The 25050-nt window shown below is 60.5% G+C and overlaps 1 protein-coding gene across 1 annotated transcript in view; it reads right to left on the reverse strand.

Annotated features, from left to right (window-relative positions):
* Positions 1 to 1277: 1277 nt before the first annotated feature.
* Positions 1278 to 25050, reverse strand: part of FIBCD1 (fibrinogen C domain containing 1) — a 31116-nt gene continuing 7343 nt past the window's right edge. Inside the window, exons 2-7 of the mRNA XM_021691641.1 lie at positions 22686 to 23165; positions 18537 to 18696; positions 18019 to 18155; positions 6622 to 6718; positions 2089 to 2268; positions 1278 to 1537 (exon numbers count right to left, since the gene is read on the reverse strand). Coding sequence (XP_021547316.1) covers positions 1278 to 1537; positions 2089 to 2268; positions 6622 to 6718; positions 18019 to 18155; positions 18537 to 18696; positions 22686 to 23165 — 1314 coding nt within the window. The remainder of the gene's footprint in view (positions 1538 to 2088; positions 2269 to 6621; positions 6719 to 18018; positions 18156 to 18536; positions 18697 to 22685; positions 23166 to 25050) is intronic.

Genomic DNA, 25050 nt, shown 5'->3' on the forward strand with positions numbered 1-25050 from the left:
CCCACCCCTGGGAAGCCAGCCTCCCAGAACCTCTCAAAGGCCCCCATCACATCCCCACAGGTAGGAACTTAGGGAAACAGCCCCGTGCTTGGTTCTGACGGCAAGGGCCTCAGGGTCCCAGCACTATCCACCAGAGGGGTTAGGGCCGCTTTTCTTGGCTGCTGACCTCGGGAATCTGCAGTTCTTGTTGGGGGGTAGAATGATAAGACGTCGGGCACTGGGAGGATTCGATGACAGATTGTTTCCAGTGTCTGGTGGTGCCTCAGTCCCCCCATTTGCCCAGTGAGCCCCTCCTTTCCCCCTGACCCGAGGTGGCAGCACCCACATTCACCAGCAGGGGGCGGCCTCCCCACTGAGACAGCAGTCTGAGCTGACCAGGGAAATAGCCCCGGGACCCCTCGCGGTCCAGCCTCCACCCTGCAGGCCTGATGCCAGGAGGCCCTAAGGCCCTGGAGTCCCTGGGAATTGAGGAACGTGGGGATGGTGGTTCAAGCCCCATGGCAGCCCAGAAAATACAGGGGTCCTCACTGACCAGGCCCGGAGGGAGCAGGACCTGCCCCAGACTCCCACATAAAGAGGACAGGATATGGTGGGGCTCCAGCTGCCCCAGGAAGGCAGGATGCTGGGCACAGCAGCCAAAGGGACTGACGACCTCCCAGGCCTGCAGGAACACGGGGTGGATGGGGGTCGGGGGGAGCTCCAGGGAACTGGCCCTGGCCACCCTGGGCTGGGAGTCCCCACAGACAGCTGCGCCCCAGCCTGGCCTGTGGGAATGGGGGTATGGCTGTCCAGCCCCGGCCGCAGGCAGCCCTCTGCACCACCACCCCCAACGGTCCTCAGGGGAGAGGTAGGATCCCCAGGCACCATGGAAGTGAAGGAGGGGGGCCAGGAGGGCCAGAGGAGGCTGGCCTCAGACCCGACTCAGAAAGATCCAAAGTCCCTCTGTCTGCTAAAAGGGCTGCAGGAGTGCCGCCTGCCCCTACTCTGTGCCCCCCAAGCACCAGGTGTTTGGACTGGCAAAGTAGAGGGGCCGCCGGGGTGCCGGCCAAGGGAAGTCAAGACATTTAGCCCAGGAGCCAAAGTCTGGGCAGGTAGAATTTGGGGTTGTCCAGTGTGCCCTGCCCCACATCAGCAGAGGTAAACTGGGGCGTGGGGACAGCATGAAGGTGATGTGCAGCCCACCCCAACGCGAGAGCAGGTCAGAGGAGATGCAGGGTGGGGTCGGGCCAGGGATGGGGGAGGTGAGGGGGTAGGGGGTAGGCGGACAGCGCGCCCATCTAGCGGTCCTCACGGACCGGCCGGATCTTCATCTCCGAGAACTTGAGCGAGTACTGCCAGCCCGTCCAGGAGGACCATTCTATGCCGTCAGCGTAGGACGCGTGCGCTCCGCGCAGGTACTGCCCGTTGAGGTTGGACGTGTGGCAGTTGCGGTACCACCAGGCGCCGCGGTAGAAGGCGGCGCAGTTGTTCTCCGAGTGGTCGCTGTCGCGGTCCTTGGTGGTGAACCTCATCCCGCTGTGCTTCAGGAGGGAGTCCCCTGCACAGATGTGTGCACACACAGGTGCGTGCCATGGGGACTCCCCCGGACACGCGTGCACACACACGGATACAGCGCCCCCCCAGGTACACACACGGTGCTCGCTCATCTGCTCCGACACACCCACGGTGTCTGTGCAGCTCGCATGCCCCCACGGGACCACCTTGGGGGTGTCCGGGCTGTCCTGGGGTCCCGGTGGTCTCTGTCCCTCCTCCCACCTCTTTCATACACTCCCTTTCCTGGCCCTGCCTCCACCTAAGAAGAGCAACCCAGCCCAGAGGACTGCGGCCACCACACTTTAGGGGTCCAGCGGAACCCAAACCCCAGCTGTCCTGCTTCCTGGCTCGGGGCTCACTTTGCTCATCTGCAGAATGGGTGAACAGTTCGGGTCCTGCTGTTTCCATGCTGCTGGGATGAGGACCAGGTGGGACTTGAAGGTGGAGGCCAGAAGTACCAGACCTGGAGTTCCTCTGTCTTCCTGGGTGGGGAGACTGGTGGGTGGCCACCCCCACCTCGCCCTTCCTTTTCCCTGCGGCGGCCCGGGGTCCTACCTGCCGTGCCCGAGTAGTCGGCCACGGTGAGCGGGTACCCGTCTTCCTCGGGGTCCACGGAGAACAAGCCCACGCCGAAGCTCCCATAGCGGGCATAGGCTGTGCCGTTGTCAAAGTCCTCCAGGTCCACGTGGAGCTCATAGGTGGCCTGCGTGGTCAGGGCGTGGATCCTCCTGAGCCCTGGAGTGGAGGAGAGAATGGCCGAAGCTGGCGGGGGGGCTCACGAGGTGACCCCCACAAGAGGGACCTGAGGAGACCCGAGAGCCAAGCTCACGTGGTTGGCGACAGGAAGGTCTGTGCGGTCAGGCCTGGGCTGCGTCCCTCCTCCTGCCAGCCTGCATTTGGCAGGAAACAGGACTGACGGTTTCCTGTGTTTGGTTTTCTCTGTTCGCTTTAAGTCAGGTTATGCGTTCCAAATGTTTGAGCGGAAGGTTAGTAGAAAGACTCCAGGAGTCAGAAGGAACCTGGAAAATCTGGGTTGGGGGTGACAGCATCCCTCATCCTGGCTTTCACTCTGGGCTCCAGCCGGAAGGGATCTGGTACTTGTACACACTTCCCTGACCCTGGCCTCCGAGTCTTCGCACATGCTGTTCCCTCTGCCTGGGATACTTTTCCCTACTCCTCCAGGTTAGGTTCTGTTCATGTTCAGGTCTCACCTCAGGAAGGCTGCCTGGCCTCCTGTCCTGGATGAGGACCTCTGCCCACCCCGGGGCTACCCGCCTCGGTGTTTCTCATTCTGTGTCCCCGCTGCCTATTTCCTTATCTGCCTCCACCCAGTGTGGAACCTCACGACTAAATCCCAGCATCTGAGTGCAGCCCGGTACACAGTAGGCGCTCAATAAATGCAGACACGGTGGCTGAGCAGCAGAAGGTGGGCTCTGAGTCTCCTGCTGTCTCCGGGGTCTGGCCCCCACGCCCCATCGTCCCTCGCCCTCCCTCCCTCCCTCCCTCTCTCACACACTCACAACTCAAGGTGCTTCCCTGCCAGTTTGATTACCTCTTGATTAAGAGGGCGTTTAATTAAAATTACAAGTTATCAACATCGAGTGACATTTCATCAGCCTCTCCCTCCTGAGCTCCAGACCCCCCGCAGGAGGGTCAGGGTGTAGTACAAGCAAAGGGGGTGAGAAGACCGTGCGGCCCCTTCCCCACCCAGGCCGGAGGGAAGCCCGGGCCCACAGTCCAGGTGCAGCGCCAAGGGGAAGCCGCTATGAGCCAAGTAACAGCAGGGCCGCGTGGACCCCGCCCAGCCTCTCCCTGCAGCTCCCCTCGCCCCGTCCTACTCTCCCAAGACCCGCCCTGGACCAGGCTCTGAGAGTGGGGGAAAGGAGTCTGGAATCTTCCGGCATCCCTGCTGGGCTGGTGTCCCAGCCTTTCTGTGCTCCTCCCTGAGCTCCCCCTCCGGGGGCCCCCGCTCGCACCCCAGCTTGCGCACCTGCGCCGCGGGCCTCCTGGGGCGGAGGGGAGGGGCCACGAGGGCTTCACACGCTGTAAAGGGCAGGCGGTGGACAACGATGACCACTGCCCACCAGCCGGACGGCGCTCGCAAATGCCAGGCACTGTTCCGAGCACTTCACGTGGCTTAATGAATCCAGTGGAATTTGAATGAGTCCAATTTAATTAAAGAATCCCTGTACAGCTCTTAGAACAGGGCCTGGCCCACTGCACACATTATCCACGTGTTTGCAGCTGCTGTCGTGATCAAAGAGGCAGGGGCTCTGTTATCGCTGTTTGATGGGTGAGGCTGAGGCACAGGGACGTTAAGGGACGGGCCCAGGTCACATGGCTGAGGAAGGGCAGAGCTGGGATTGGAACCCAGGCAGACCTGCCTGGACTCCTTGCTCTTACTCAGTTCTTGTCCAGGACAAATAATCCGATCCAGGGATAGGGCAAGAGGGACACCAGCCCAGCAGGGATGCTGGAAGACTCCAGATTCCTTTCCCCCACTGAGTGGTTGCTGGTGCCCAGGGGCCCACCCTAAGCATGCCATTCCTCTGGGCGAAGCCGTGCTCTGCTCCTGATGCGCCATCCCCATGCCCACGAGGGGCCCCTGGCAGGGTGCCCTGGAGGAGGGGCAGGGTGGGGGCGCTGGGGGTCCTCCGCCATCTTCACCCTTCTTCCCATGAAGGCCACCTCCCTCCCTCGCTCTCCCTCTCTCTTCACTTCCTGTGTCTCTCCAACCCCCCACTTCGCTGGGCCCCTGGATGGTGAGCTGAGATCAGACCCCATCACCATCAGAGTTGGAGGAAGAGGGAGCTGGTGGGTTAAAATGGAGAGGAAAACTATTTAAACCCCCAAATCTCATACCATCAATCCCAGATGGATTAAAGAGCTGAACCTAATACAAACACTCAAAAACATTTAAAAAAAAAAAAAAAGGAGTCTTTATAAAACTGGGAGGGAAAAGCAGGGCCTAAAACCCAGAGGATATAAAGGAAAAGACTGGCAAGAATTGGCTACATAAAAGTTTTAAATGTCTAGGAAATAAACAATAATTTTACAAAAAAAAAAAAAGAGGCTGAAAGATAAATGACTGGGAGTAAATACATATCATGTGCATCTGACAAAGAATCAATAACCTTAATATATAAAGAGCTCCCATAACTCAATAGGAAAAGACAAAACACTGGATGAGAAGGTGACAGGGGAGTGTGGAAAAGCAGAGGGAGGGAACGGCCAGGGGAGTGGAGGGCTCAGTTGACATTCTCCTCAGGGCTCCCTGTCTGCCAGGAGCTAATCAAGGCCCCGCTTAAATGCTTCCTCCCGCACCTTCCGTGGCTGCTGATAGATTTCAATTAAGATTCGGTGAGTGGCGGAGTCACCAACGCCGCTCCAACAGGGTGGTGAGTGGTGATGCGGAAACAGGGCCCCCACCTGGCCACCCTCTCCCTATCTTGACACACCCACCCAGGTGGGGGGCGGGGGAAGGGTCTTCCCACCTAGAAGCTCCTTTCCCCCGGCCCCTCCCCTGCCCCTGCTCTCACTCAGTTCAGGGTGTAGTTTAAAGCTTGTGAATCCTGCCTGGGCTTCCTCCATCCCAACACACACACACACCACTCATTCTGAGCCTCCGTTTCCTCACCCATAAAAGGGGAGGACAATGGCAGGGCCACCCACGCTCTTAGGGTGGGTTTGAGGTGTCAGGGCCGAGGTCTATAAAACGGGCTGGGCACAGAGGAGGTGCACAGTAATAGAGACTTGGGGCTATAAAATTCTGCAGCCAGTATCTGCCCAGTAACAGGATACAGTGGAGGCCAGGACAGAGAGGGTCCTGCCCTCATGGGTCCCAGGGTCGGGGAGACAGACATTAGGCAATGACACTGTAGATCACCACCCAGGTGCCTCTGCACAGGGCACAGACCCGGTCCCACCTCTGGGACTGACCCCAACTTTCCCCCAGAAGTTCCCCTGAAACTCCTACAGGCAGGCCTGGGACCATACTGACCCCTACCTGGAGCCCAGCCCTCCACCAGCCACATTTGTTCTCACCTCCTCTCACTTGGCTGTTCCCATATACCCAGGCCCAGGCAAGCCAGAGTGGGGCCCATGTGCTGTGGGGTGCGTGCGGCTGTTAACATGGCATGTCAGTCCCATGCTGTGTGTTTTGTTTTATTTTATTTTATTTTATTTAAGTGTATTTATTTAAGTAATCTCTACATCCGACGTGGGGCTCGAACTCACGACCCCGAGATCAAGAGTCCCACGCTCCTCCGACTGAGCCAGCCAGGTGCCCCAATTTTAATATGTGTTAAAAATATAAATGGGGGTGACTGCTAACGGGGGCACAGGGCTTATTTTGGGGGGTGGAGAAGATGTCATGGAATTAGGTAGGGGCGAGGGTTACACAACTCTGTGACTATCCTAAAACCCCGTGAATCATGCACTTTAAAACGGTGACTCCCACAGACATATAAAAAAAAAACCCCAAACCTCACCTCAAGTCCCAACTACCTCCCAAATATATCTAGGACCTCAGACCTGTGATTTTTATGGACGTTATGCTTCAGAATGAAATTATGTAAGATATTCAAATTTTAAAACACCGAGGGGATCTAAAGATAAATAGTGAGTAAATAAGGGCAACGTGAATACAAGCTTTCTGAGCGCATGCCAGCTGTGAGACCTCAGGGACCTCAGGAACCACGGCCTCTCCTCTGGGAGTCATGCCCTTGGCGCCCCAAGCCCACCCCGGGCATTTGCTGACCCCTGAGGGCAGGGCAGTTTGGGGGCTGCTCTGACCCTCCCTGTACCTGAAACTGAGCCCTGTCCCCGCCCCCTACTCACTGGATCCAGGATGGCGACCAGGTCCCAGGGCGTCCCAACGGGGAAAAGCACACACCTCTAAGGGACCCACTCACACTGTCCGCACTTCCTTTGGCTTCCAGCTCCTTGACCTCATTCCCGCTGAACGCACCGATCACCTGTCCCTGCAGCCCCGGAGGGCCTGACCCCCCAGGCGGGGAGGGCGCGTTCCCTCGGTCTGGGGCGACGGAGACAGAGGAGCCTGCACCAGGCAGGCGTCATAGCTCTCACCCAGCCAGTGCTCCCCCGTGAGCTTGCCGAAGCCGTCCCGGTACGCCTCCCAGCCTCGGAAGAAGTTCACGGAGCCGTCCTCCCGGCGCTGAAACACCTGCAAAGGATGGAGAGCTGGCGCCAACCGCCCCAGGACCCCCAGCCCCGACGTGCGTCCCCTGCCCCACTCACTCCCTTCAGCCGCCTGCTCGGGGACATCAGGGGCCTGGAGCAGAGCAGGGACTCAAGGGCTTCATGGGGGCCCAGGCAGGACGGACTGAATGCCCCCAGGCCCCCAAAACGTCCCCCCAGGAAGAAATCATGGTGGACGAGGCTGGAGAAAACATGCTTCCAGGCCCACCTCTGCCACCCTGCTGTGGGACCCTGGACTGGTCCCATCCCGGCTTGGGCCTCAGTTTCCCCACGGGTCAAATAAGAGGGGTGGGCAAGGGCCCTAATTTCTTTTCACAGGTCAAAACAAAACTGAGCAAAAACCCATTCTCGAGTTTTGAAGAACTGAGGACACAGCCTCGGGAGCTCCGTCTCTCGAAAGGATTCTGCCGGCGTCACATGCACCCTCCCCAGCAGAAGAGGCCCCGGCGGCAGGGGGATCAGTGGGGGCTTGGGGAACCAGAGCCCTGGCCACTTCTCCAGGGGGCGGGCGGCAGGAGTCCACAGCCCGCAGGGGTGTGACTCGGGTGCCGAGGAGCAGCCCTGCTGCCTCTGTAACTCATTTTAATGACATTCTTGAGTTGGGAGTCAGGAATCCCATCGGTTAAATTGCTTTGAAATAAGTACCACGCTGGCCCAGGCCAGAGCTGCCTTGAGTGTTCACAGGATCCTCTGACAATCCTGTTCCTGGCCGCCCCCCCCTCCAACTCTTTCTGTGTAACAAGCCTTTTGCTTGCTCATTTGCCGAGGCAGCGCCCGCGCCCCCCCCAACCTCCATCTGTGCCCGTGGACGAGGTGGTGGAGTTTGGCCGCGGCGCCGGGAGCCGCCGGTTTCATTACTAAGCAGCCTGATTTCAGCCCGGGCGCATCATCCACCGTGAGCTTGGCCGTGAGCTTGGCCGCCTGCTCCGCATGCGTCCGCGGGGACCTGTCAGTCACAGCCTCTGGGCAGCTCTGACGTGAGGGAGTGGCAAGGGGATGACACCTCTTTCTTCGTGCCCCACCATCGCAGACCTGGCGGGGCCCTGACAGGTGCAAGTGCTCAGAAGGGACTGGCTGGGGAAGGGACTTCGATCAGGCTCGGAGAGATCTGAGAGGCGCTAGGCCGAGGTATTGACAGCCGGATTGGGACCCTGAGCACGTGCCCTTTGAAAGGCTTAATCCTGGCAGAAGCTCAGACGCTCCCGGGAGAAGTCTCGAGAAGGCAGCGGGCAGCAGGAGCCTGTTTCTGCCGGAGGGGGAGAGAGTCGGGGGCCGGGTGGGGAGCCATGGTGAGGACCTGGGCCCTGCCACTTACAGGCTGGCCATTGCTCCACCTCTCTGAGCCTCAGCTTCCTCGTCTGTATGCAGGGGTCACACCCCATGCCTCCTTCATCCATTCAGATGTTCCACGGAGCATCTCCCTTAGGGCAGAGGGACACAGGGGACCCCCACCCAGATGGGAAGCAGGACTGATCTAAGACGTGGGGAGAGTGGGTATGCCCAGGACGGCCGGCTTCTGGCAGGGAATTCAGAGTGGGCCTAGAGGAAGGGCAGGGTCCTGACCACAAGTGTGGCCGTGTGGCCTGGGGACATCATCCCTCCCCTCTGGGCCTCGTATGTCCTCACCCACTGATAAGCCAGACCTGCCTCCCAGGACCCCAGGGAGGGATACATGGCAGAGCGTTGGTCCTATTAACACCACCATAGTTATTTTGCCTGTCACTACTGTTACGAAGTAGACTGGGGGTCTGCTGGGCTTCCGGACGCGGGCAGGGCATAAGCCCTGGAAACTGAGACGGACGGGCAGAGTGCCCAAGGTGGGCTGGTGTTGACAGCTGGCCACGGCAGATGCTGGGGCTGGGTCCCTCTCACTGAGCACGTTCTTATTCACCGAATCCTTACCCCAACCCAGTTCTCCGCCCCCCTCGTCCTTACGGTAGACAGAAGCTCCGACACTGGCCAGAAGCCAGGGGACAGTGAGCACGGAGTGGACGGTCTGACCCACCCCTCACGCCCTCAGCCGAAGGCCGGGCTGGACACCCGCAGGCCAATGTCCTACCTTCCACGTCACTCTCATTTGCCACTCACCAGACCCGGGACGTGCCTCCCTGTCCTCCTGCCAGGACTCTTATGCCGACAGCGGACCTTCAGACCCCATTCTCAGTCCCTCTCTCCCCCTGCCACCCACAGGCAGGGGCCCGGCTGGGACTCGGCCTGGATGCACGATCGGTGGGTGAGAGCGCATGCTCGGGGCCCGCCGGGGCCTCCCTGCCTCTCTGTCCACCCAGGCAAAGTACGCTGCAAGCACCCGGCTGTGGCAGACATTCCCGATGACAGAGTTTGAGTCTGTACCAGCTCAGAAGCCACCGCAACTGGGTGCCCATGTGAGCGCACTCACGTGGGGCTCATGAACCGTGATCCACCCCGTGAACGGCCCAGACACATCCGTGACAATGCTTTGCACAAGTGGCATTTAGACTCGCTGACCATGACCCCGGGAAAGGCGGGTGGCATCATGAGACACACACTCACAAGTGTTCATATCGGAAACCAAAACTTCCTGCCACGATCCTTGCCCTTTGAGACACACTGCTCTGGACATTGCCGGCCTTTGCCATGGGCTGTCCTGATTCCTGGGCTGAGTGATGGAGTGAGCCCGGCCCTGGCCAGGATCTCAAACTCGGTACCCTGGCCTCGCCCTCAAGCCAATCACTGCTTGACATGGCCAGCAAGTCCCAAGCGCCCTCGAGGCCACAGACCGGCTGCCGGTTCTCCAAGGTTCCCAGGAGTTTGCTTTCTCTGACTCAGAGGCCCAGGCTGAGCTGCAGCTGGACTTCAGGGATGCTGGCTGGCTGGATGTCACCAAGCAGAAGGCCTTCAATTACAGAGCAGGGATCAGCCAGACGGGAAGACGCGAAGAGGGAGTGAGCAAAGGATGGATGTACCCACTTCCCGGCCATCTGTCCCAACAGAACATGAATCCCCACTTAGGCCAAAAAGAAAAAAAAAAAGGGTGGAAAATGGTAGGGAAACAAAAGGATTCCTTTTGAGGCTAAATCTTCATTGGTCCGACTCCTGGGGCGGCTCCCTTGGGCTCCAGCGGCAAAGTGACCGATGCAGAAGGCGAGGCACCGGCCGCCCTCTCGAGCAGGTGGCACGTAGGAAGACAGACAGAGCATGTTTTCTGGATGCAGATTCTCAAAAGCCAGTGCCGGCCGCCCGGAGTCTCTTCCAAGTACTGCTTGGGGGCTCTGCCAAGGGAGGGATGGGCCCACATGGTCTTGCAGATGGTGCCGGGCGGTTCCACAGGAAGGAGCGGCTGCACTTGGGGCGGTGGCAAGCCGGGGGGGCGGGCAGCGGGGGGGCCGATGGTCCTGTGTTTGTCAGCTGGGCTCCAGGGGCCTGCCTTGTGCTTCACAAGGTCTCATCTCTGCCGGGACCCCTTCCTCGGAGGTGCCCTGTCCGACTGGCTCCTTGTCTGCCAAGGTCCCATCTCTGCTGGGACCCCTTCCTCGGAGGGGCCCTGTCCGACTGGCTCCTTGTCTGCTATCGTGCTTGTCCTTGGCGCCTGAGCCTGGCTCTGTGGTCTCCCCAGCACAGAGGGCTTTGTGCTCCCATTTGGCAGGTGAGCAGGCTAAGGGGGCCAGGTGGGGTGACCTCTGCAGAGCGGGGGCACCCCAAGGCTGAGGGGGCGTACATTGCTCCCCTAGGCCCGTGAGGCCACCCAGCCCTCAGCACGGCCGAGCTGGGCCAGCCTCAAGAAGTGCCCTCGGCTGGCATCCAGGAGACCAAGTTCCATTGGGGGTCCAGCTGATAGGCTGGGTGTCCACCTAAGTCTGGGCTTCTCTCTTCTGCCAAATGGAAAGCTTGCTGCTCCAGGCGCTTGTGTGCAGTCATGGGGCTGGGCAGCTCCTAACCTGGCAAGCTCCTTCCATCCCTACACCTGTTTCCTCATCTGTAAAATGGAGGTCATAGCAGCTCCTACCCACAAAGATTTGGTAACAGGAACAGGCGCTGGTTGATACACATTAGTCCGTAATGGTGACACTTGTGGGTACATTTGCTGGGAGCTCAGAGGAGGTTGAGCCATCTGCTAGGGTGGGCTCCAGGAGGGCTGCCTGGAGTAGGAGACGCTCTGCTGAACTGCATATTGAGCAGGGTCTTGGCAGGTGGTCAGAGAAGCCAAGAGGTGGGGGCTGGGTGGGTCCAAACCCTATGAGATGGGGAGGGAGTGTCTCTGCCACTTTTGAAGGGTCCCCAGGAGGCAGCAGCTGGGACTTTCCCTCGACTCTGATGAAGCTGCTGCAGAAACCATTTGCAGGCAGCATCTTGGTTGTGCAGCTCCAGGGCCCACCAGCCGCCCAGACCTCCTGGGCAGGCGATTCCGGGAGGGGCTCGAGGGGGCGCTGTGGCCCAGGCGGATTTTTGTTTCTAAGGAACAAAGAACTTGGATGTGCAATGTAGCCCTTCAGAGGCTGTTGGGGAGGCTGCGGCTCCTTGAATCCTTTCTGGACACCTCTGGGCCGTGCCCCTGGGGTGCTCCCCGGGCTCGCTGGCAAGAGCACAGGTACAGAAGGCCCGGAGTTCGAATCTCGGCTCCGCCTCTCACAGGCCGCGTGACCTCGGATGAGTCACGGACCCTTTCCAAGCCTCAGTTTCCCTCTCTGTAAAGAGGCGCCAGCAGCAGTTCCTTTGTCACCCCTGCAGGGTTGCAGGGAAAACGCGCAATGAAGTAAAAGCGTAAACGGGGCGCACATAGTAGGTCTAACCAACGTCCCCTCCCTCTCCTTCAGAACCAGCTGCCAAGCCCAGAAGGAAGCGGGCCTCCTCCTTGTTTTTGACTGGAAATGGCACCCCCAGGCTTGGCGCCCCGCCACGCTTCCCAGGCTTGGCAGTCGGTGCCGGCCGGCTCCTGGCAAACACTGCTCAGAGCTGCCATTTATCAAACGCTGAGCTACCGGGCTGAGCGTCCGCGTGTGCTACCCCGTTTTACGTTAAAAGTTTACAAAATCCAAACTGCTCTGGATGGAGGCAAGCTTTCTCCGAGCGGATCGCTCGAGGGGATGCGGGGCCGGTCACCTTGCTCATGTATTAGGGTGTGCAGCCCTAAGGACTCCCCAGGGCAGTGGGGAGCCGGTGCCAAGCCGGGCTACGGCTCGGGGACACCGTGGCCCACTGATGTCATGGCAGGTCCCCCTGCCACCACCGCCTCTGTCTGCAACAAGGACCAGCTGAAGCCTCAGCCCACGGACGGAGGAGGCTCCCACAACCCTGCGGTCCAGCCTCCCTGGCTTTTCATCTCTCCCTGAGCCGGATCCCGCTGCCAGGCTGGGCTCCGCTTGGTGGTGGCTCCTTTGATGTTTTGCAAGTGAGGGAAGGATTTTCCTCCCTTCCTGGGGAGCTCAGGTGGGGAGGGGACGGTTTCTCTCACAGCAAAGCCAATTAGCAGCATATCTGAGCCGCTGACCTCGCACAACAGTGAAACGCCTGGCAGAGTGTGGCCACCGTCCAGAACGGGGTTTGGGCCACTCAGCTCGTGGTGCTGGGAGCAGGCGGCTGCGCCGTGAGTCCCAGTGGGGGCGCCGAGCAGAATCGATCCTCCTGCGGGTTCCTGCGGCAGGAGATGCTGAACTGGACCTGATTTTGGTGACCCCGGCGGTAATTATGCAAAGGTGAGGGAAGGGGTTGGCAATCAGGCCTGGTGGCAGCAACGCCAAGGGCAGATGCCGATGGGGACAAGGCTGTGCCGCAGGGCAGAGAGGTAGGGAAGTTGGGCGGGGGACATCTGTTGATGCCGAGCTGGACCCTCCTTCTGACCACCCAAAACCCACACCAGGCCCCTGCAAGGCGGCCACACGAGATACCAGGGCCACACTGGTGGTTGGACGAGGAAGGGGACCACCCCAAGAGGGGATGCGACCTCCCAGTCTCACACGGCCGGCGGGGAGGTGAGCCGGAAACGGCCAGCCCGGTCCCACGCATCACCTTCCCGATGAGGAAATCTGGCCTCTGTTTTGACGAGTCTTCCCTTTAAACACACTGCTTGACTGTAAGATCCTGCAGGAGGGAGCCAGGTTCCTCTGTTCGCAGGGATTCCCCAAGGCTCAGCGTAGACCCCCGCTCCCCCTGCTCCCTGCTCACCAGGGAAGAGCCTGCGATGGATTCTGACTCTCTCGCCACGTGGACGGTGCTCTATCAGCCTCACTGAGCAGGTGAAAAAGTGAGGCTCAGTGAGGTGAAGTGTCATCACCCAAAGCGTGACAAGGGACAGCAGGCGGACAGGTAACCGCTCGATCCCACCTTTGGTACAAAGAAGGAGCATGATGGGTGGGCCCCGGTGGTCAGAGAGGCCTCCCAAAGGAGGCCCCTCCCCAGAGTCGCAGGTCAGCAGGACGCAGTCCTTCCTTCCTGCCTTCCCTCCTCCTTTCCTGGGGCAGGGATGGGGTGAGTGCCCATGTCAAGTTCAGGAGTGGCCTTGACAATCGGCGTGACCCTGTGTGTCCCGGGTCGCTGTGGGCTTTGGTGAGTGTGGAGAGAAGGCTTGGGTTCAGCCAAGGCCAGTGGCCACATCAGCCAAAAGGCCACCTTGAGGCGTGTGCCCACCCGCCTCTGTGGCCTCCCCACCTCAAGGAGTCACATGTGGCCTCTTCCCACCCGGCAGTTCCTACTGTCCGCAGCCACAATTCAGGGCCCATAGAATTCACACTCCCCGAACTACTTCCCCCACCAGCCGCCATGCCCTTGGCCCAAGTCTGAGTCACTCCCCAGCCGGGGGAATCCTGAGGGCGGCAGGAGCCCAATCAGCACTCAGGACAAAGCCTGTCTCCTGATGTGCCCGCACAACCGCACCCGACCCAGCCCCTGCCCACCTCCCCCCTCTCGTCCCTGGCCCCTCAAGCTCCATACACCAGCAGAGCAGAGCCCACGCGGACCCAGACAAGGCGCCGCCACGTCCCTGCAGACCTCTGCATGTCTGTTCCCTTTGCCTGGAATGCTGTTCTCTCCTCGTCCCCCAGCGCTTGGACCTCCCTGTCCAGAGGCTTCCCTGGGCTGCCCCAGGCTGGGTTAGGGGCTCTCCTCTGGGCTCCCCCATCCCCCCCAGCCCTATAGCCCTCACACAAGTCAGCTCATCTGCCAGCTCCCCACCAGGCCAGGAACTTGCTGTTGGATCCTCTGGCCTGTGGTTGGTGCTCAGCGGTTGGATGATTAAGGGCCACCGTGTGATGCCCAGCTCCACACACACGCGTGAGGCTGGGCCTCGGGAGGTCTGGGCGCTGCCCCAGGCGGGCTGCTCATTTGCTAGGTGGCCTTGGACACATCTCTTCCTTCTCTGAGGCTGCTCAGCCAAGCTCCAGGGGTTGGAGGCATGCCAGGCCCTGGTATATAAGCCGTGAAGTGGCCAGGGCTGCTGAACCCCCTCCTTGCCCGGTCTGGTCTCACCAGGAAGCAGGCTCTGGCTGCAGCATCCAGCCCCAGATGCCCTGTCCACCAAGGAGGGCCACCCGGTGTCAGCACTCGAGGTCTGGCAGCTCAGACAGAGCCTAACGAGGATGGATGGTACCAGGGTTCAGAGAGGCGGCAGCGAGCTCCTTCCCAAACAACAATTGAGTTTCCGAGAGATTCCGTGTGGCAGGGAGGTGATCCTGACAGATGCCCAGAGGTATCTGGGCAAAGATTGCTTTTGATGGAAGCCCAAATGGATATTAACGTTTATCGGCCTTGCAAATACTTCTCAGCCGAGAGCGGCCTGCTTTCCACAGCCCCTGATCCAGGTGTCTGAGTGGGAGGGTTGGGGGGCGGGGAGGGGGCTGCTGGCATTCCTCATCGTCTCCCCTGTAATGGTCCCGGAACCCCGAGCCGCGGGTATTACCGTCCTCCCAGCCCAGATCCTGATGGACTTCCCGGGAGACCGGCTTCAAGTCCACCCCCAGGGAAGATGCAGAGCCCGGGCTGGTGCCCGAGCCTTTCATTAAGCCTGTCCTGACCCTTAACTCTGATTTCTGGGCTTTGGCTGCTACGTTGGTGCAGTTCTGCCTGCCGAGGAGTTCCCAGAGACAAATGCCATAACTCAGATGTTCGGAGTTAGGAAAACAAGAGAGCTTTTAGCCCCCAGACGCGGATCCAGTACGTTTAAATGCTCTCCTGTGGAGCTTGAGGAGATGTTTGCAGGTATGTCTGTCCCTGGGTCTTTGGGGGATTCTCAGGGGCTCTCATGCTGGCTCTGCCCTCTGAGTGCACTCGCCTGGCCCACCCCCACCCCCCCCACCACCCACCACCCACCTGCCTCACTCAGGCCTCCCCTGTCTCTCCCCGTGCTCGGGAAAGCCGACCCCTTTCAGAACCGATGCGGGCTGCCTGCACCCCCATGTCTCACCATGCCTTCCCCCGGGGAAGCTTCCCTCTCCCCTCTGCCTGGCCATCAACACACCAAAAATCGCACCATGCTCCTTGGTGGAGAACTGGGGGGCGGCCAGGGCCAGCTTCTCCTCATGCCCCAAGTGCCAAGGGCAGAGACCTGGGGGCCCACCTGGGCACCCCTGGAAAACAGCTGACCCCATACCCTGCTTCAGGCCCCCATGACTGTCCCCTGGACGGCGGTGGACGCCCTCTTGACAAAGAGCTCAGTAAGGGGCAAGGTCACACACATCCTTGTCATGTTGGCTGGCCAGTGCCTTGCGTCGGGTGTGACCCATTGTTCTAAATAGTGATCGGGCCACTGATGGGCCTGTGCTGAATGCCCCACAAGCATTCGGCGGAAGCCTTGGTCAACCTGGCTGTCCTTCCCCATCGTCTGAGATTTGGGGAGGGTCGTAGGCCTGTGGCCCAGGCCCCACCCATCAGAACAGCCACTGGCTCAATGGCTGGGGAAGCCAAGAGGCAGGGACACAAGGGATCTCTTTCAAAGGAACCGCAGGCTGCACCCCAGGCCCGCACCCATCTTGGGGGTGTCCGTGCCCAGGTGTGGCTGTGCCCAGGGGCTCCTCACCAGCAGCCCTGGGGCAGTGGGGTTCCCACCACATCACCCCTGGCCAGGTCTGGGGGGCTCCATTCCTGGCGGCATGGCCCTGCGCTGGTTTCTCTGGCCTCCCAGCCTCCCTCCAGGACATTTCCTTTTCTGCTTAAATCGGCGATTTTCTGTTGCTTGCGGTTAAGATCTCTCAGTGAGGCAAGTGGGTATCCCCATTTTACAGCTGAGGAAACTGAGGCTCAGAGAACTTAATAACTTCCCCAAGATCACACAGCAGGACTGGGAGCCACCCCCACGTCCGTCTGTGGATGTTGCAGCCCAAGCTCCCCGCTGCTCTGGCAGAGGCTTGATCACAGGCCTGTCCACAGCATGAGCCAATGGCCTCCTCCTTTACTCTCTCCCTGCTCTGCTCCAGGACGCACAGTCAGGTTACAGCTCCTGAAGCCAGTTCTTAAGCCACCTTCCTCTCTCCAGCACCCTCAGTAACTCCCCAGTGCCCGCCCCAACCCCGCAGCCTGGGATATTGATGCTAGTCTCACCTCTTCACACGCCACCCACCCTCGTTGACTCTTCCCTAAGGAGACCACGTGCTTCCTACATCCCAGGGCCTTGTTAGGTTGCTCCCTCTGCCCGGAACACCTTCTCTTTCCTTCCCACTTACTGCTCTCACCAGCCTCTTAAGGCTTATCTGAAAAGCCGCCCCTTCTCCAGGAAGCTTGCACAGAGCCTCCCCTACCTCTGCTTACCGTGACTTCTTCCACCCCAAATCCTCACAGACTCCAAGCTCTCTGGGAGGACTGCGGCAGGGATTTCCCCATCTCTGTGCTTCCCCAGCACACAGTAGGTGCTCAAAATTATCTGCCCATTTTTGAAATTAAATGTGAAGCCAAGAACCATTAAAGAGTCAGTTTTACGAGCCCTGATTTCCATTGTCACTGGGCATCCCAACCACGGCCAGCTTGGGGAGGTTGAGCAGCTTTCAGGGTGGCAGGCAGATGTCCAGGGACAGTGGTACAGGTTGTTCACTGCTCTAGGGCACCCAGCCCACATCTATTCTCCTTGTCAAGCCCAGTGCCCCAGTGGGCCAAAAGGAAAGAACATGCATTTTTAATTTACACGAAGTCACCCAATGGCCGGTGGCAGCCCTGTTGAAGCCCAGCCCCCAAGGCTGAGCTTCAGGAGAGGGTTGGAAGGCCACTGATTTGAGGGGGAAGGGACAGCAAGCTCACTTCCTATCCCAGCTTTAGAAGGGGGGGGGGTTAGTAAACCACGGCCGACAGGATGACTCCTGCCTGCTGCCTGTTTTTAAATGGCTTATGAGCCAAGAACATTTTTAAATGGTTTTTAAAAAGCAAAAGAGAAATATTTTAAAATATCTTTTGAATAATATTTGAAGAACGCACGAACATTTTATGAAATTCACATTTCAGTGCCCACATGTGTTACTGAGATGCCGCCAGGCCCGGCATTTCCCTTTGGCCTGTGGCTCCGGTGCCCGCACGAAAGCTGAGGCCAGGAGCTGTCACAGAGGCTGTGGGAGGCGACACACAGACCCTGCTCTACAAGGGGCTTCCCCGCTGGTGGATCTGGAGACTCCCCGGGGAATCAAGCCAGGGGCCTCTCCCCACCGCTCCGCCCCCTTCTCCCAGCTCCGGGGAGATTTCGGGGCCACCTGTGGTCACCCCACCCCGCAGCCCTCCATTGGCCGTGGGGACATTTCGTCACCCCTACTTCCTACCCAGGCAGGAAGTCACAGCAGCTCCTTGCTGGGAAGCCACGGGGGTCTCTACTCCCTGCAGGCGCCTTCCCCCCCTTTTCCCCTTTGATCTCCTGCACACATGCCATATATTGGAGAACTTGAAAGACAGATCTACACTCGCCGGCCCTTGAGCTCACAACAGCAAGAGGTTCCTGCTGCTGTGTTCCATCCCAGAACCCATCCCCGACTTGCCCGGTGCTCCCGGGGAGCTCCTGTGTTCCCAGAGGCTCGAGGCTCGGGGAGCGGGAGGTGGCTCCACGGGCAGGAGACGGGGTCTAACATCTGCTCCCATGGGGGCCCAGGGGTCAGCCCACGGCCTCCGCTTGCCCTGTGCCGATTTCTGGGGGGTGTGGAGTTCTTGGGTGAGATGAGGGGCAGGTTTGTGGGGGCCGGCGGCAGGCCTGGCCAGGGGCAGAAGGCGGGGTGAGAGGCTGCTCAGAGCCCCCGGGTTCAAGCGCGCCGCCCCGTGGCTCAGCCCGGCCTGCCTGGGCATCTGCAGGGCCCAGAGGAAGCGGGCTGTGCCGCCCGGGAGACTCACCGTCCAGCCGCCGCCATCTGTGCTCATGTCGCAGTAGACCTGGAAGCCGGCAGGGTAGTGTGTGGGGAAGACCGAGTAAATGCCATCCTCCTGCTGTCCACTCAGGAGCACGTCCAGACAGTCGCGTGGTGGAGAGCCTGGGACGGGGCATGCTGTCAGGGCTGCGCCTGGTACCTGTGTCCCCCCTCACTACCACCACCCTCTGTCCCTGGCTCTTCCTGGCTTGTCAGTCTACCCTGCAGTGTCCCATGGGCTCCAGGGCGCCAGCCTTGGGGGTAGAAGCTGGGTGAGCGTGCACCCTTTCTGAGCCTTGCTTTCTTCATCTGGAAAATGAGCACAACAGGCCGGGAGAGGCCTCAACAGAAGGGTGCAGGTAGGGTGCTCGGAGCTGCCTGGCAGCAGGAAGTCCTCAGCAAACAGCAGCTGTGTGTCCTCATCAGAGGGGTGGGCGAGGGGCCATGGGGGTACAGAGCTGGGCACCCAGGTCACCCAAGAAAGGCAGCCCCCCCCCAGCTCACCGTTGGCGCAGCCGCGGGGCCGCAGTCCCCTGGCAGGTGCCCTCTGGAGGTCAGCTTTGACGCGGGGCCAGCCAACCCCCCGGTCCCTCTGCAGAGCATCTAGGACATCACTGACCGAGTTCACCAGGTGAGCCATGTGGCCTTGACTCTCGGAGAGAAGCTATGGGGCACAGGGGTAAGAGGAAGGGGTGAGTGGAAGGGGCAGGGGCTCCGGCCAGCCAGCACCTGCCAGCACGGGCCATCTCCTTCTGCCCTGCTCGGGCCCCACAGGACCTCAGTGTCTGTGTGTTCAGAGGATGGGGGCTCGGGTGGGACGGGAGACAGAGGCTTCAGCAGAGACCTGTGCACCCCAGGCCCCGTCCTCCTCCATCTCTGTGCCTCAGCCCAGGTGAGGGGACCGAAGAAAGCTCTGCGTGCAGGGGGAGGAGGCACCGGGCACCAGGCAAAGCTGGGTTCAAATCCCAACTCACCCATTTACCAGGTACACGTCGGGGGGTGAGTGATGTAACCAAGCCTCGAAGCCGGGCTGCCGGGGCCTCCCTGCTGCAACTGCCATGGGGACTGGTGACAACACGTGGGTGGGACTCAGCACAGGGTGGGGCCCCAGCAGGGCACAAAGGACTTGGCCTTCCTTGTTACGGAAATTCATAAGGCACCTTGCAGATTACAAAACGCCCTCACCCAAAGTCTCTCCCGATGCCCAACAAGGCCGCGGAGGCAGGGGTGACGGTTCTGTGTGCAAACAGGGGGCCCTGGGATACTCCTCCTACCCCACCCAGTCCCCAACTCCACATTCATGAGTCACGGCTCCGATGTCCGCCGCCTCGCCTCACCCCCACAGCATGGCCAGTGGGGAGGGCTTGGCTTGCTTGTCTCCTCGGCACAGATGGGGAAACCGAGGACCAGAAGGAGAGGTCCCTGATGGAGACCGACCTCGGGCTCTTTCCCAGGGTTGACTGGCAGGAAAGGAACCCAGGGCTGTGTCACTGTGCAGGGTAGGGGCAGGACAAGCGGGGGGCGGTGGTCTGGCCCCAGGCTCTGGTGTCAATTCTGGGTTTTGACTCAACCCCTCCTCCACTCACTGGGCGAGTGACCCTGGAAGAGTAACCGAACCCCCTTTGTGAGTGATGGCACCTGTCTTTCTGGGGTGGGTGTTGGGGATGGTTCACCAGAGCAGGTGTTTGGGGCCTGAAAGCTCAGCCCACGTTCCCTGTGTCATTCCCACCGCTCGGCCACCCTTCCCGAGATCCGGGTCTGGAGGTTTGTAGCTGGGTCAGCGCCGGGCTGACCACCTCCCCCCCCGCCCCCCCCCCAGGGACCTCTGGGCCGTGCCAGCTGCCTGAAGGGTCTGGGGGCTGTCACCTCCCCCACCCTGGGCTCTGGGAGGCTGCAGGACCACGAGGAGGGGAGGCGGGTCACGGGCGGACGACAGCCAGCCAGCCAGCCACCCCATGCACATGAGCCCTGCTGGGTCTTTACACGCTGAACCTGTCACTTGCCAGATAATAGCTCGCTCGAGGAAGGAAAATAGAAATATACAGAGCCAGCAGTTTACAAAGCACGATTCTCGGCTTGTCCAGAAGCAAGGGCCCCTCAAAAGCTTTTAGTTTCCCCGTCAGCTTCTCCTCTGCAGGGAGGGCTGAGGCCCGGGGGGAAGGGCGCCGAGGTGGGCAGGGGGGACGCTGGGGCAAGGTGGCCGACCCCTCCCTGGGCTTTCACAGCAGTGTCCTATAGACAGGCCCTGTCGGGGGAGCCCCGTGGACCACATGGACGCAGGCAGCCCCCGGAGCGGGGGCAGGGGGCACCTGCAGGGTGTGGGCAGCAGAGATCACCAGGCTTGTTGGCTAAGTCTCCAGGGTCCTGCCCATCCTTCTTCGACCACCAGACACACTCGAGGAACTCAGGCACAGCCCGCTCTTGCTGGCGGGCAGGGAAGACCTCCGTTTAAGCAGCAGATGATTAAAGTTGAAAATGTACATATAAACATGCTCCGAATTAATAGGGAAAGTCAGTCCCTGCTCGCTGAGCTGCACACATGCATTAAAAAGGACCTGGCAGCTTTTAGAGGCAGCGAAGTCAAAGTTGCTCCTGGCACTTCTTGGTCGTGTGACTGAGCTTCCACAGGGCACTCTGCCACTCCGAGCCTCCGTCTGCCCCTCCAGAGAATGGGGTGATGAGCCCCACCTTCTGGGGCTACTGTGCTACAAAGTGCCTACTAGCCAAGCACCCAGTGGTTGCTACCGTTACTCCCGCAAAAGAGATTTTCAGTGGTGGCTCCCCACTGGCTGCAACTTTATTTACAAACCATTTTATTTCCATAATAATAAAAGAAAGGCTCATCTCTCTGTGCCGGACGCCAGCTGAGCCCAGCCCGGCCAGGAGCTCCCACATCCTCCTGGGTATGGACTACACTATCCCCATTTTGCAGGTGAGGAGACTGAGCCCAGGGAGGGCAACTGCTGCTCCTTGGTGGAGGCTGGACTGGATCCCAGCACTGCTGGCCCAAACCCTGAAGGCAGAACCGCTCAGCTCTGCAGCTCCCGGGCCAGTGGGCCATAGATGTCCGTGCCCACAAGGGCCGCCGCGATGCCTTTTTACCTGCGGGGCCCCGGGGGTTTGCGATGAGGTTCAGAGAGGTGCCTTTTAGCAAGCAGCTCTGGCACTTCTGGCAGGGGGTGTCTGTGGGCAGTGCTTTGGGAAACCCAGGTCTGCGCTGATCACCTGGGGGTCTGGGAAGCTTGGAGCCAGGAGCCGCAGTTCCATAGCTCTGCAAGACACATGGTCTCTGAAATCACCCTGAGTCTGCGGGAAATGAGTCAAATTAAATGTTCTTTTGAGAAGTAAATATATCAGGTGAGCCAAGGCATTACTGGGTCCCCCAAAAGCTATTAGTCTTGTAGGAACAGCTCTAGGCCTCTGCGTAGGTGGGTGGGTGGGAGACCCTGAGGCCTCTCCCTGCGATTCCCCACCCCTGCCCTAAGCGCCTGGCTGAACCACGTGGAGAGTAAAGTGGGGGGCCCAGGTCACCCAGAAAATCTGGGTGATCTGCTGATGGAGAGGGCAGCTGAACACCTCACCCCCACCCCACCCGGGAGGTGAAGCGCCTTCCCATCAGTCACCCAGACAGGATGACGAGGACTAATTTCTCCAGCTACAGCCTTCAGAGGAGGGAAAAGACCCATTGCTCATGAGCTGCTGGGTGACCGAGTGCCTGGTCATCCCCGGTGTCTGGAAGGGGCTGGGACCGATGGCAGGGTGGGGCTCACCTCCTAGTCCCTAAGGACCTGAGTCATTGGGGTGATGGGCTACAAAGCCAGAGGGTGGACAGGGCGCTGGGAGGCCAGAGGCCAGAGGCCACTGTACCCTGGACAAATCACTCTCTCTTTCTGGGCCTCAGTTTTCTCTTCTGGAAAACGGTGGAAAACCAACAAGATGACCCTAAATCCCTGATCCTGTGTGGGGCCGGGGGAGGGGGGTGAGGAGTTCTTGCTGGTGCTCCAGGAGTGGTCAACATGGGAAACTCTTCCCCCAGATCTACAGGTGCTTGCCGGGACCTGCCTTGGCTTAGGGGAGGGGAGGGGAGCGGGGGAGACGGGGCAGAGGTGGTAGGGAGAGGCTAAGGGTCTGGTTGGGCTCTCTCAGCTGGTCCCTCCTTCCCTAGAAAGCTGGGAGCATCGAATGGTAGAGAATGGGGGAGAGAGAGCTGGGGAGGGGGTACAGCTCTCTCTGGCCTTGTGGCACGGCTGGGGAGAGGGCCTGCCCCTGACCCGCCACGTGACTTTGAACCTCAAATCACTACTGATGGAAGTCAGGTCTCGGATCATCTGTACTGACGCACTTGGGAAGCCCCTTGAGCCCTGGACTTGACCTGACTGGGATGCCACGGGGTGCTCCACAAATACCCAGGGTCCCCACGGTCCCCAGGACCGTGGGTAGGAAATGGTGCCTCTAGCTGTGTGCCCTTGGATGGGACACTCGCTTCTCTGAGGCTCACTGGCTCCACGGTAGATGGCAATAGCAACAGCCCTGGTCCTGGGGCTCTTGGGGATTAAGGGAAGCCGTGGACATCAGGCGCCCAGCACCGGGCCGGACACGCCGGCCGCAACCCCCTCCCCCACCAAGACCCCAGATGCAGACCCAGCCCCGTACCTGGATGAGGCGGCCCTGCTCGCTCTGCAGGGCGCTGAGCCCCTGGCCCAGCGCGCCGAGGCCCTTCCGCAGCCCGGCGCACTCCGCCTGCAGCTCCGAGGCCCGGGCCAGCAGCCGGGGCAGCTGGTCCACCAGGGTGTCCAACGGCTCCTGCTCGCCTGCAGGCCTCGGCTGGGCCTGGTGCTCGGCCAGCGCCTGCAGCATGGAGGCCTGGGCGCCCTCCAGGCGGGCGAAGCCGTCGGCGAGGTCGGGGCAGCGCGGGTCAATGAGAATGCTGAGGCGCGAGCTGTCGGCCCTCTCCACGGTGACCAGGGCGCTGTTGGCACCCGCCGGCCCGGTGCTGGTGCTGACGACGGGCGGGGGCGCCGTGCCTGGCACGTGGGCGTGGTTCAGGAAGAGCACGGCGCCGGTGACAGCCACGGCCAGCAGGACCGCCAGGGACAGCAGCACCGTGCACAGCACGTAGCCGCAGCCGGGCCACTGCGGGCGCACACAGACACAGAGACGGACAGACGGACGGGCGGGAGAGAGAAGGGGCGGCATCAGGGGCGGACCTGGGCTTCCAGCTCTGCCCGGGGAGGGGTGCCCAGGCAGCCTCAGGAAGGGGCCTCTGGCCTTTGTGAGGGGTGGGCAAGACTCAGAGGGCCCCCTTCTTGAGGACAGGGGCAAGGGAGTCCTACAGAGAGGCAGAGGTGAGAGACAGAGGCCCAGAGGGGAGACAGAAAGCCCGGGACCAAAGATAACAGCAAGTGCGAGTGAGTGAGAGATGCACGCAGCTGGAGATGGAGAGGATGAAAAGAGAAACTGAGGCAGAAAGGCGGGGAGACCGATGGAGAGAGAGGCGCCCTCCCCTCACTGCCCCTGCCCTGCTCCTTGTGGCCTGCACGGGACAGGCACACCTCCCCCATGCAGCCCTCCTGGGTGGGTCAGGGTTGCAGGTGAAGGCTCCCACAGCCTCAGGCCCCCGCGCTGCCATTTCCAGGGGTTGGGGTGGACCTTGGGTGAGGGACCTCACCTCGCTGAGCCTCGGGGTCCTCACCTGTAAAACGGAGGCAATAATGACGCGCCCTGCCCCGCACGTGGGTGCCTGCCGTGCAGACTCAGGAAGAGAGAGCTGTAACGGTGACAGCAACCACGCTAAGAATTGTCACACTGTCACCGCGGAATGAGCGCCCGTCACTAAAGGTCCCTTTCCACCTGGAGCCCCTGCAGCCCGAGTCCCGAAGCCAGGGCAGGCCCGAGAGGCTGCCATGCATGAGTCCCCAGGGCGCAGGGTGGCCGCCAAGCACCTCCTCTCCTCTTTCCTCCCCTCTCCGCAGAGCAAGCTAACGGGCAGAGCCCCGCCGGGCACCCTGGAGAAAGGCGCCTCCCTCCCTTGAAGGAGGCGAGGGCTGGGGCCACCGGGCACCCTGGAGAAAGGCGCCTCCCTCCCTTGAAGGAGGCGAGGGCTGGGGCCGCCGGGCAGCCGTGCCCCCCAGAGCAAGACAAGGCGGGGAGGTAAAAACTGGGTTCAGCGGGGGGGCTACCGGCTGGAACCCGGGGGGGCAGCTTGTCGTTAAAGGAGGCGCCGTGATCGGGCTCGCTGTACCCGATCGCTCACAGCCCCGAGGGAGCCCGCAGAGCGGCCACGGAGCATGTGGCACGTGGGGGACATGAGGCCCAGGAGAGCCAAAGGCTTGCCCAGAGTCGCACAGCCGATGAGAAGCGAGCTCAGACTCAACCCTCCAGCCTCCTGCCTCCTCTCGGGGCCCTTCTCCGGCTGGCTTTCCCCCACATTTCCAACTTTTGGAACCGGAGATGCATCTTGAAGGGAGTCAGTATAGAACGCACTTGGAGCCATGCCTGGTGCATTGTGCGTGTGCAGTAAATATTAGCAGCTTTTACTACCCCGTGATGGATGTGCACAGAGCATCGGGAAGTGTTTGGTTCTTTGTTTTCCACCCGAAGTGTTACTCCTGTATGTCACCCATGCGGGGATGCACCTTTTCATTTTTCCACATTTAACGTCTCCGATGGTGGGGGCTCCTGCAGCAGTAATTGACCCTTTCTTTCTCAGTGATACATAAAATAGCGAATCCTCTTACACAAGGCGTCTTACTACGGGAAAGTACAAAATAGCGAACAGCTTGTTTTGCTTAAATTCAAATTCTACAAGTAAGTCCCAAATCTCCTACTTGGGACCAGAGGAAGATGGGGTCGGGGCTGAGGTGCAGGTGGACAAGAAGGCCGCCCCCCACAGGAAGGGTGCCGTGTTGTTGGCGAGATGAGGGAGAGAATTCCTTAGCCCGCCCCTGCAGTGATGATGCCCCCAGGACTCAAGGCTCTGCCCCTCCTCTCTCCATACCTTCCCCAGGCGGCCCATCCA

Source organism: Neomonachus schauinslandi, chromosome 13, assembly GCF_002201575.2.
Source record: "Neomonachus schauinslandi chromosome 13, ASM220157v2, whole genome shotgun sequence".
Classification (NCBI taxonomy): Eukaryota; Metazoa; Chordata; class Mammalia; order Carnivora; family Phocidae; genus Neomonachus; species Neomonachus schauinslandi.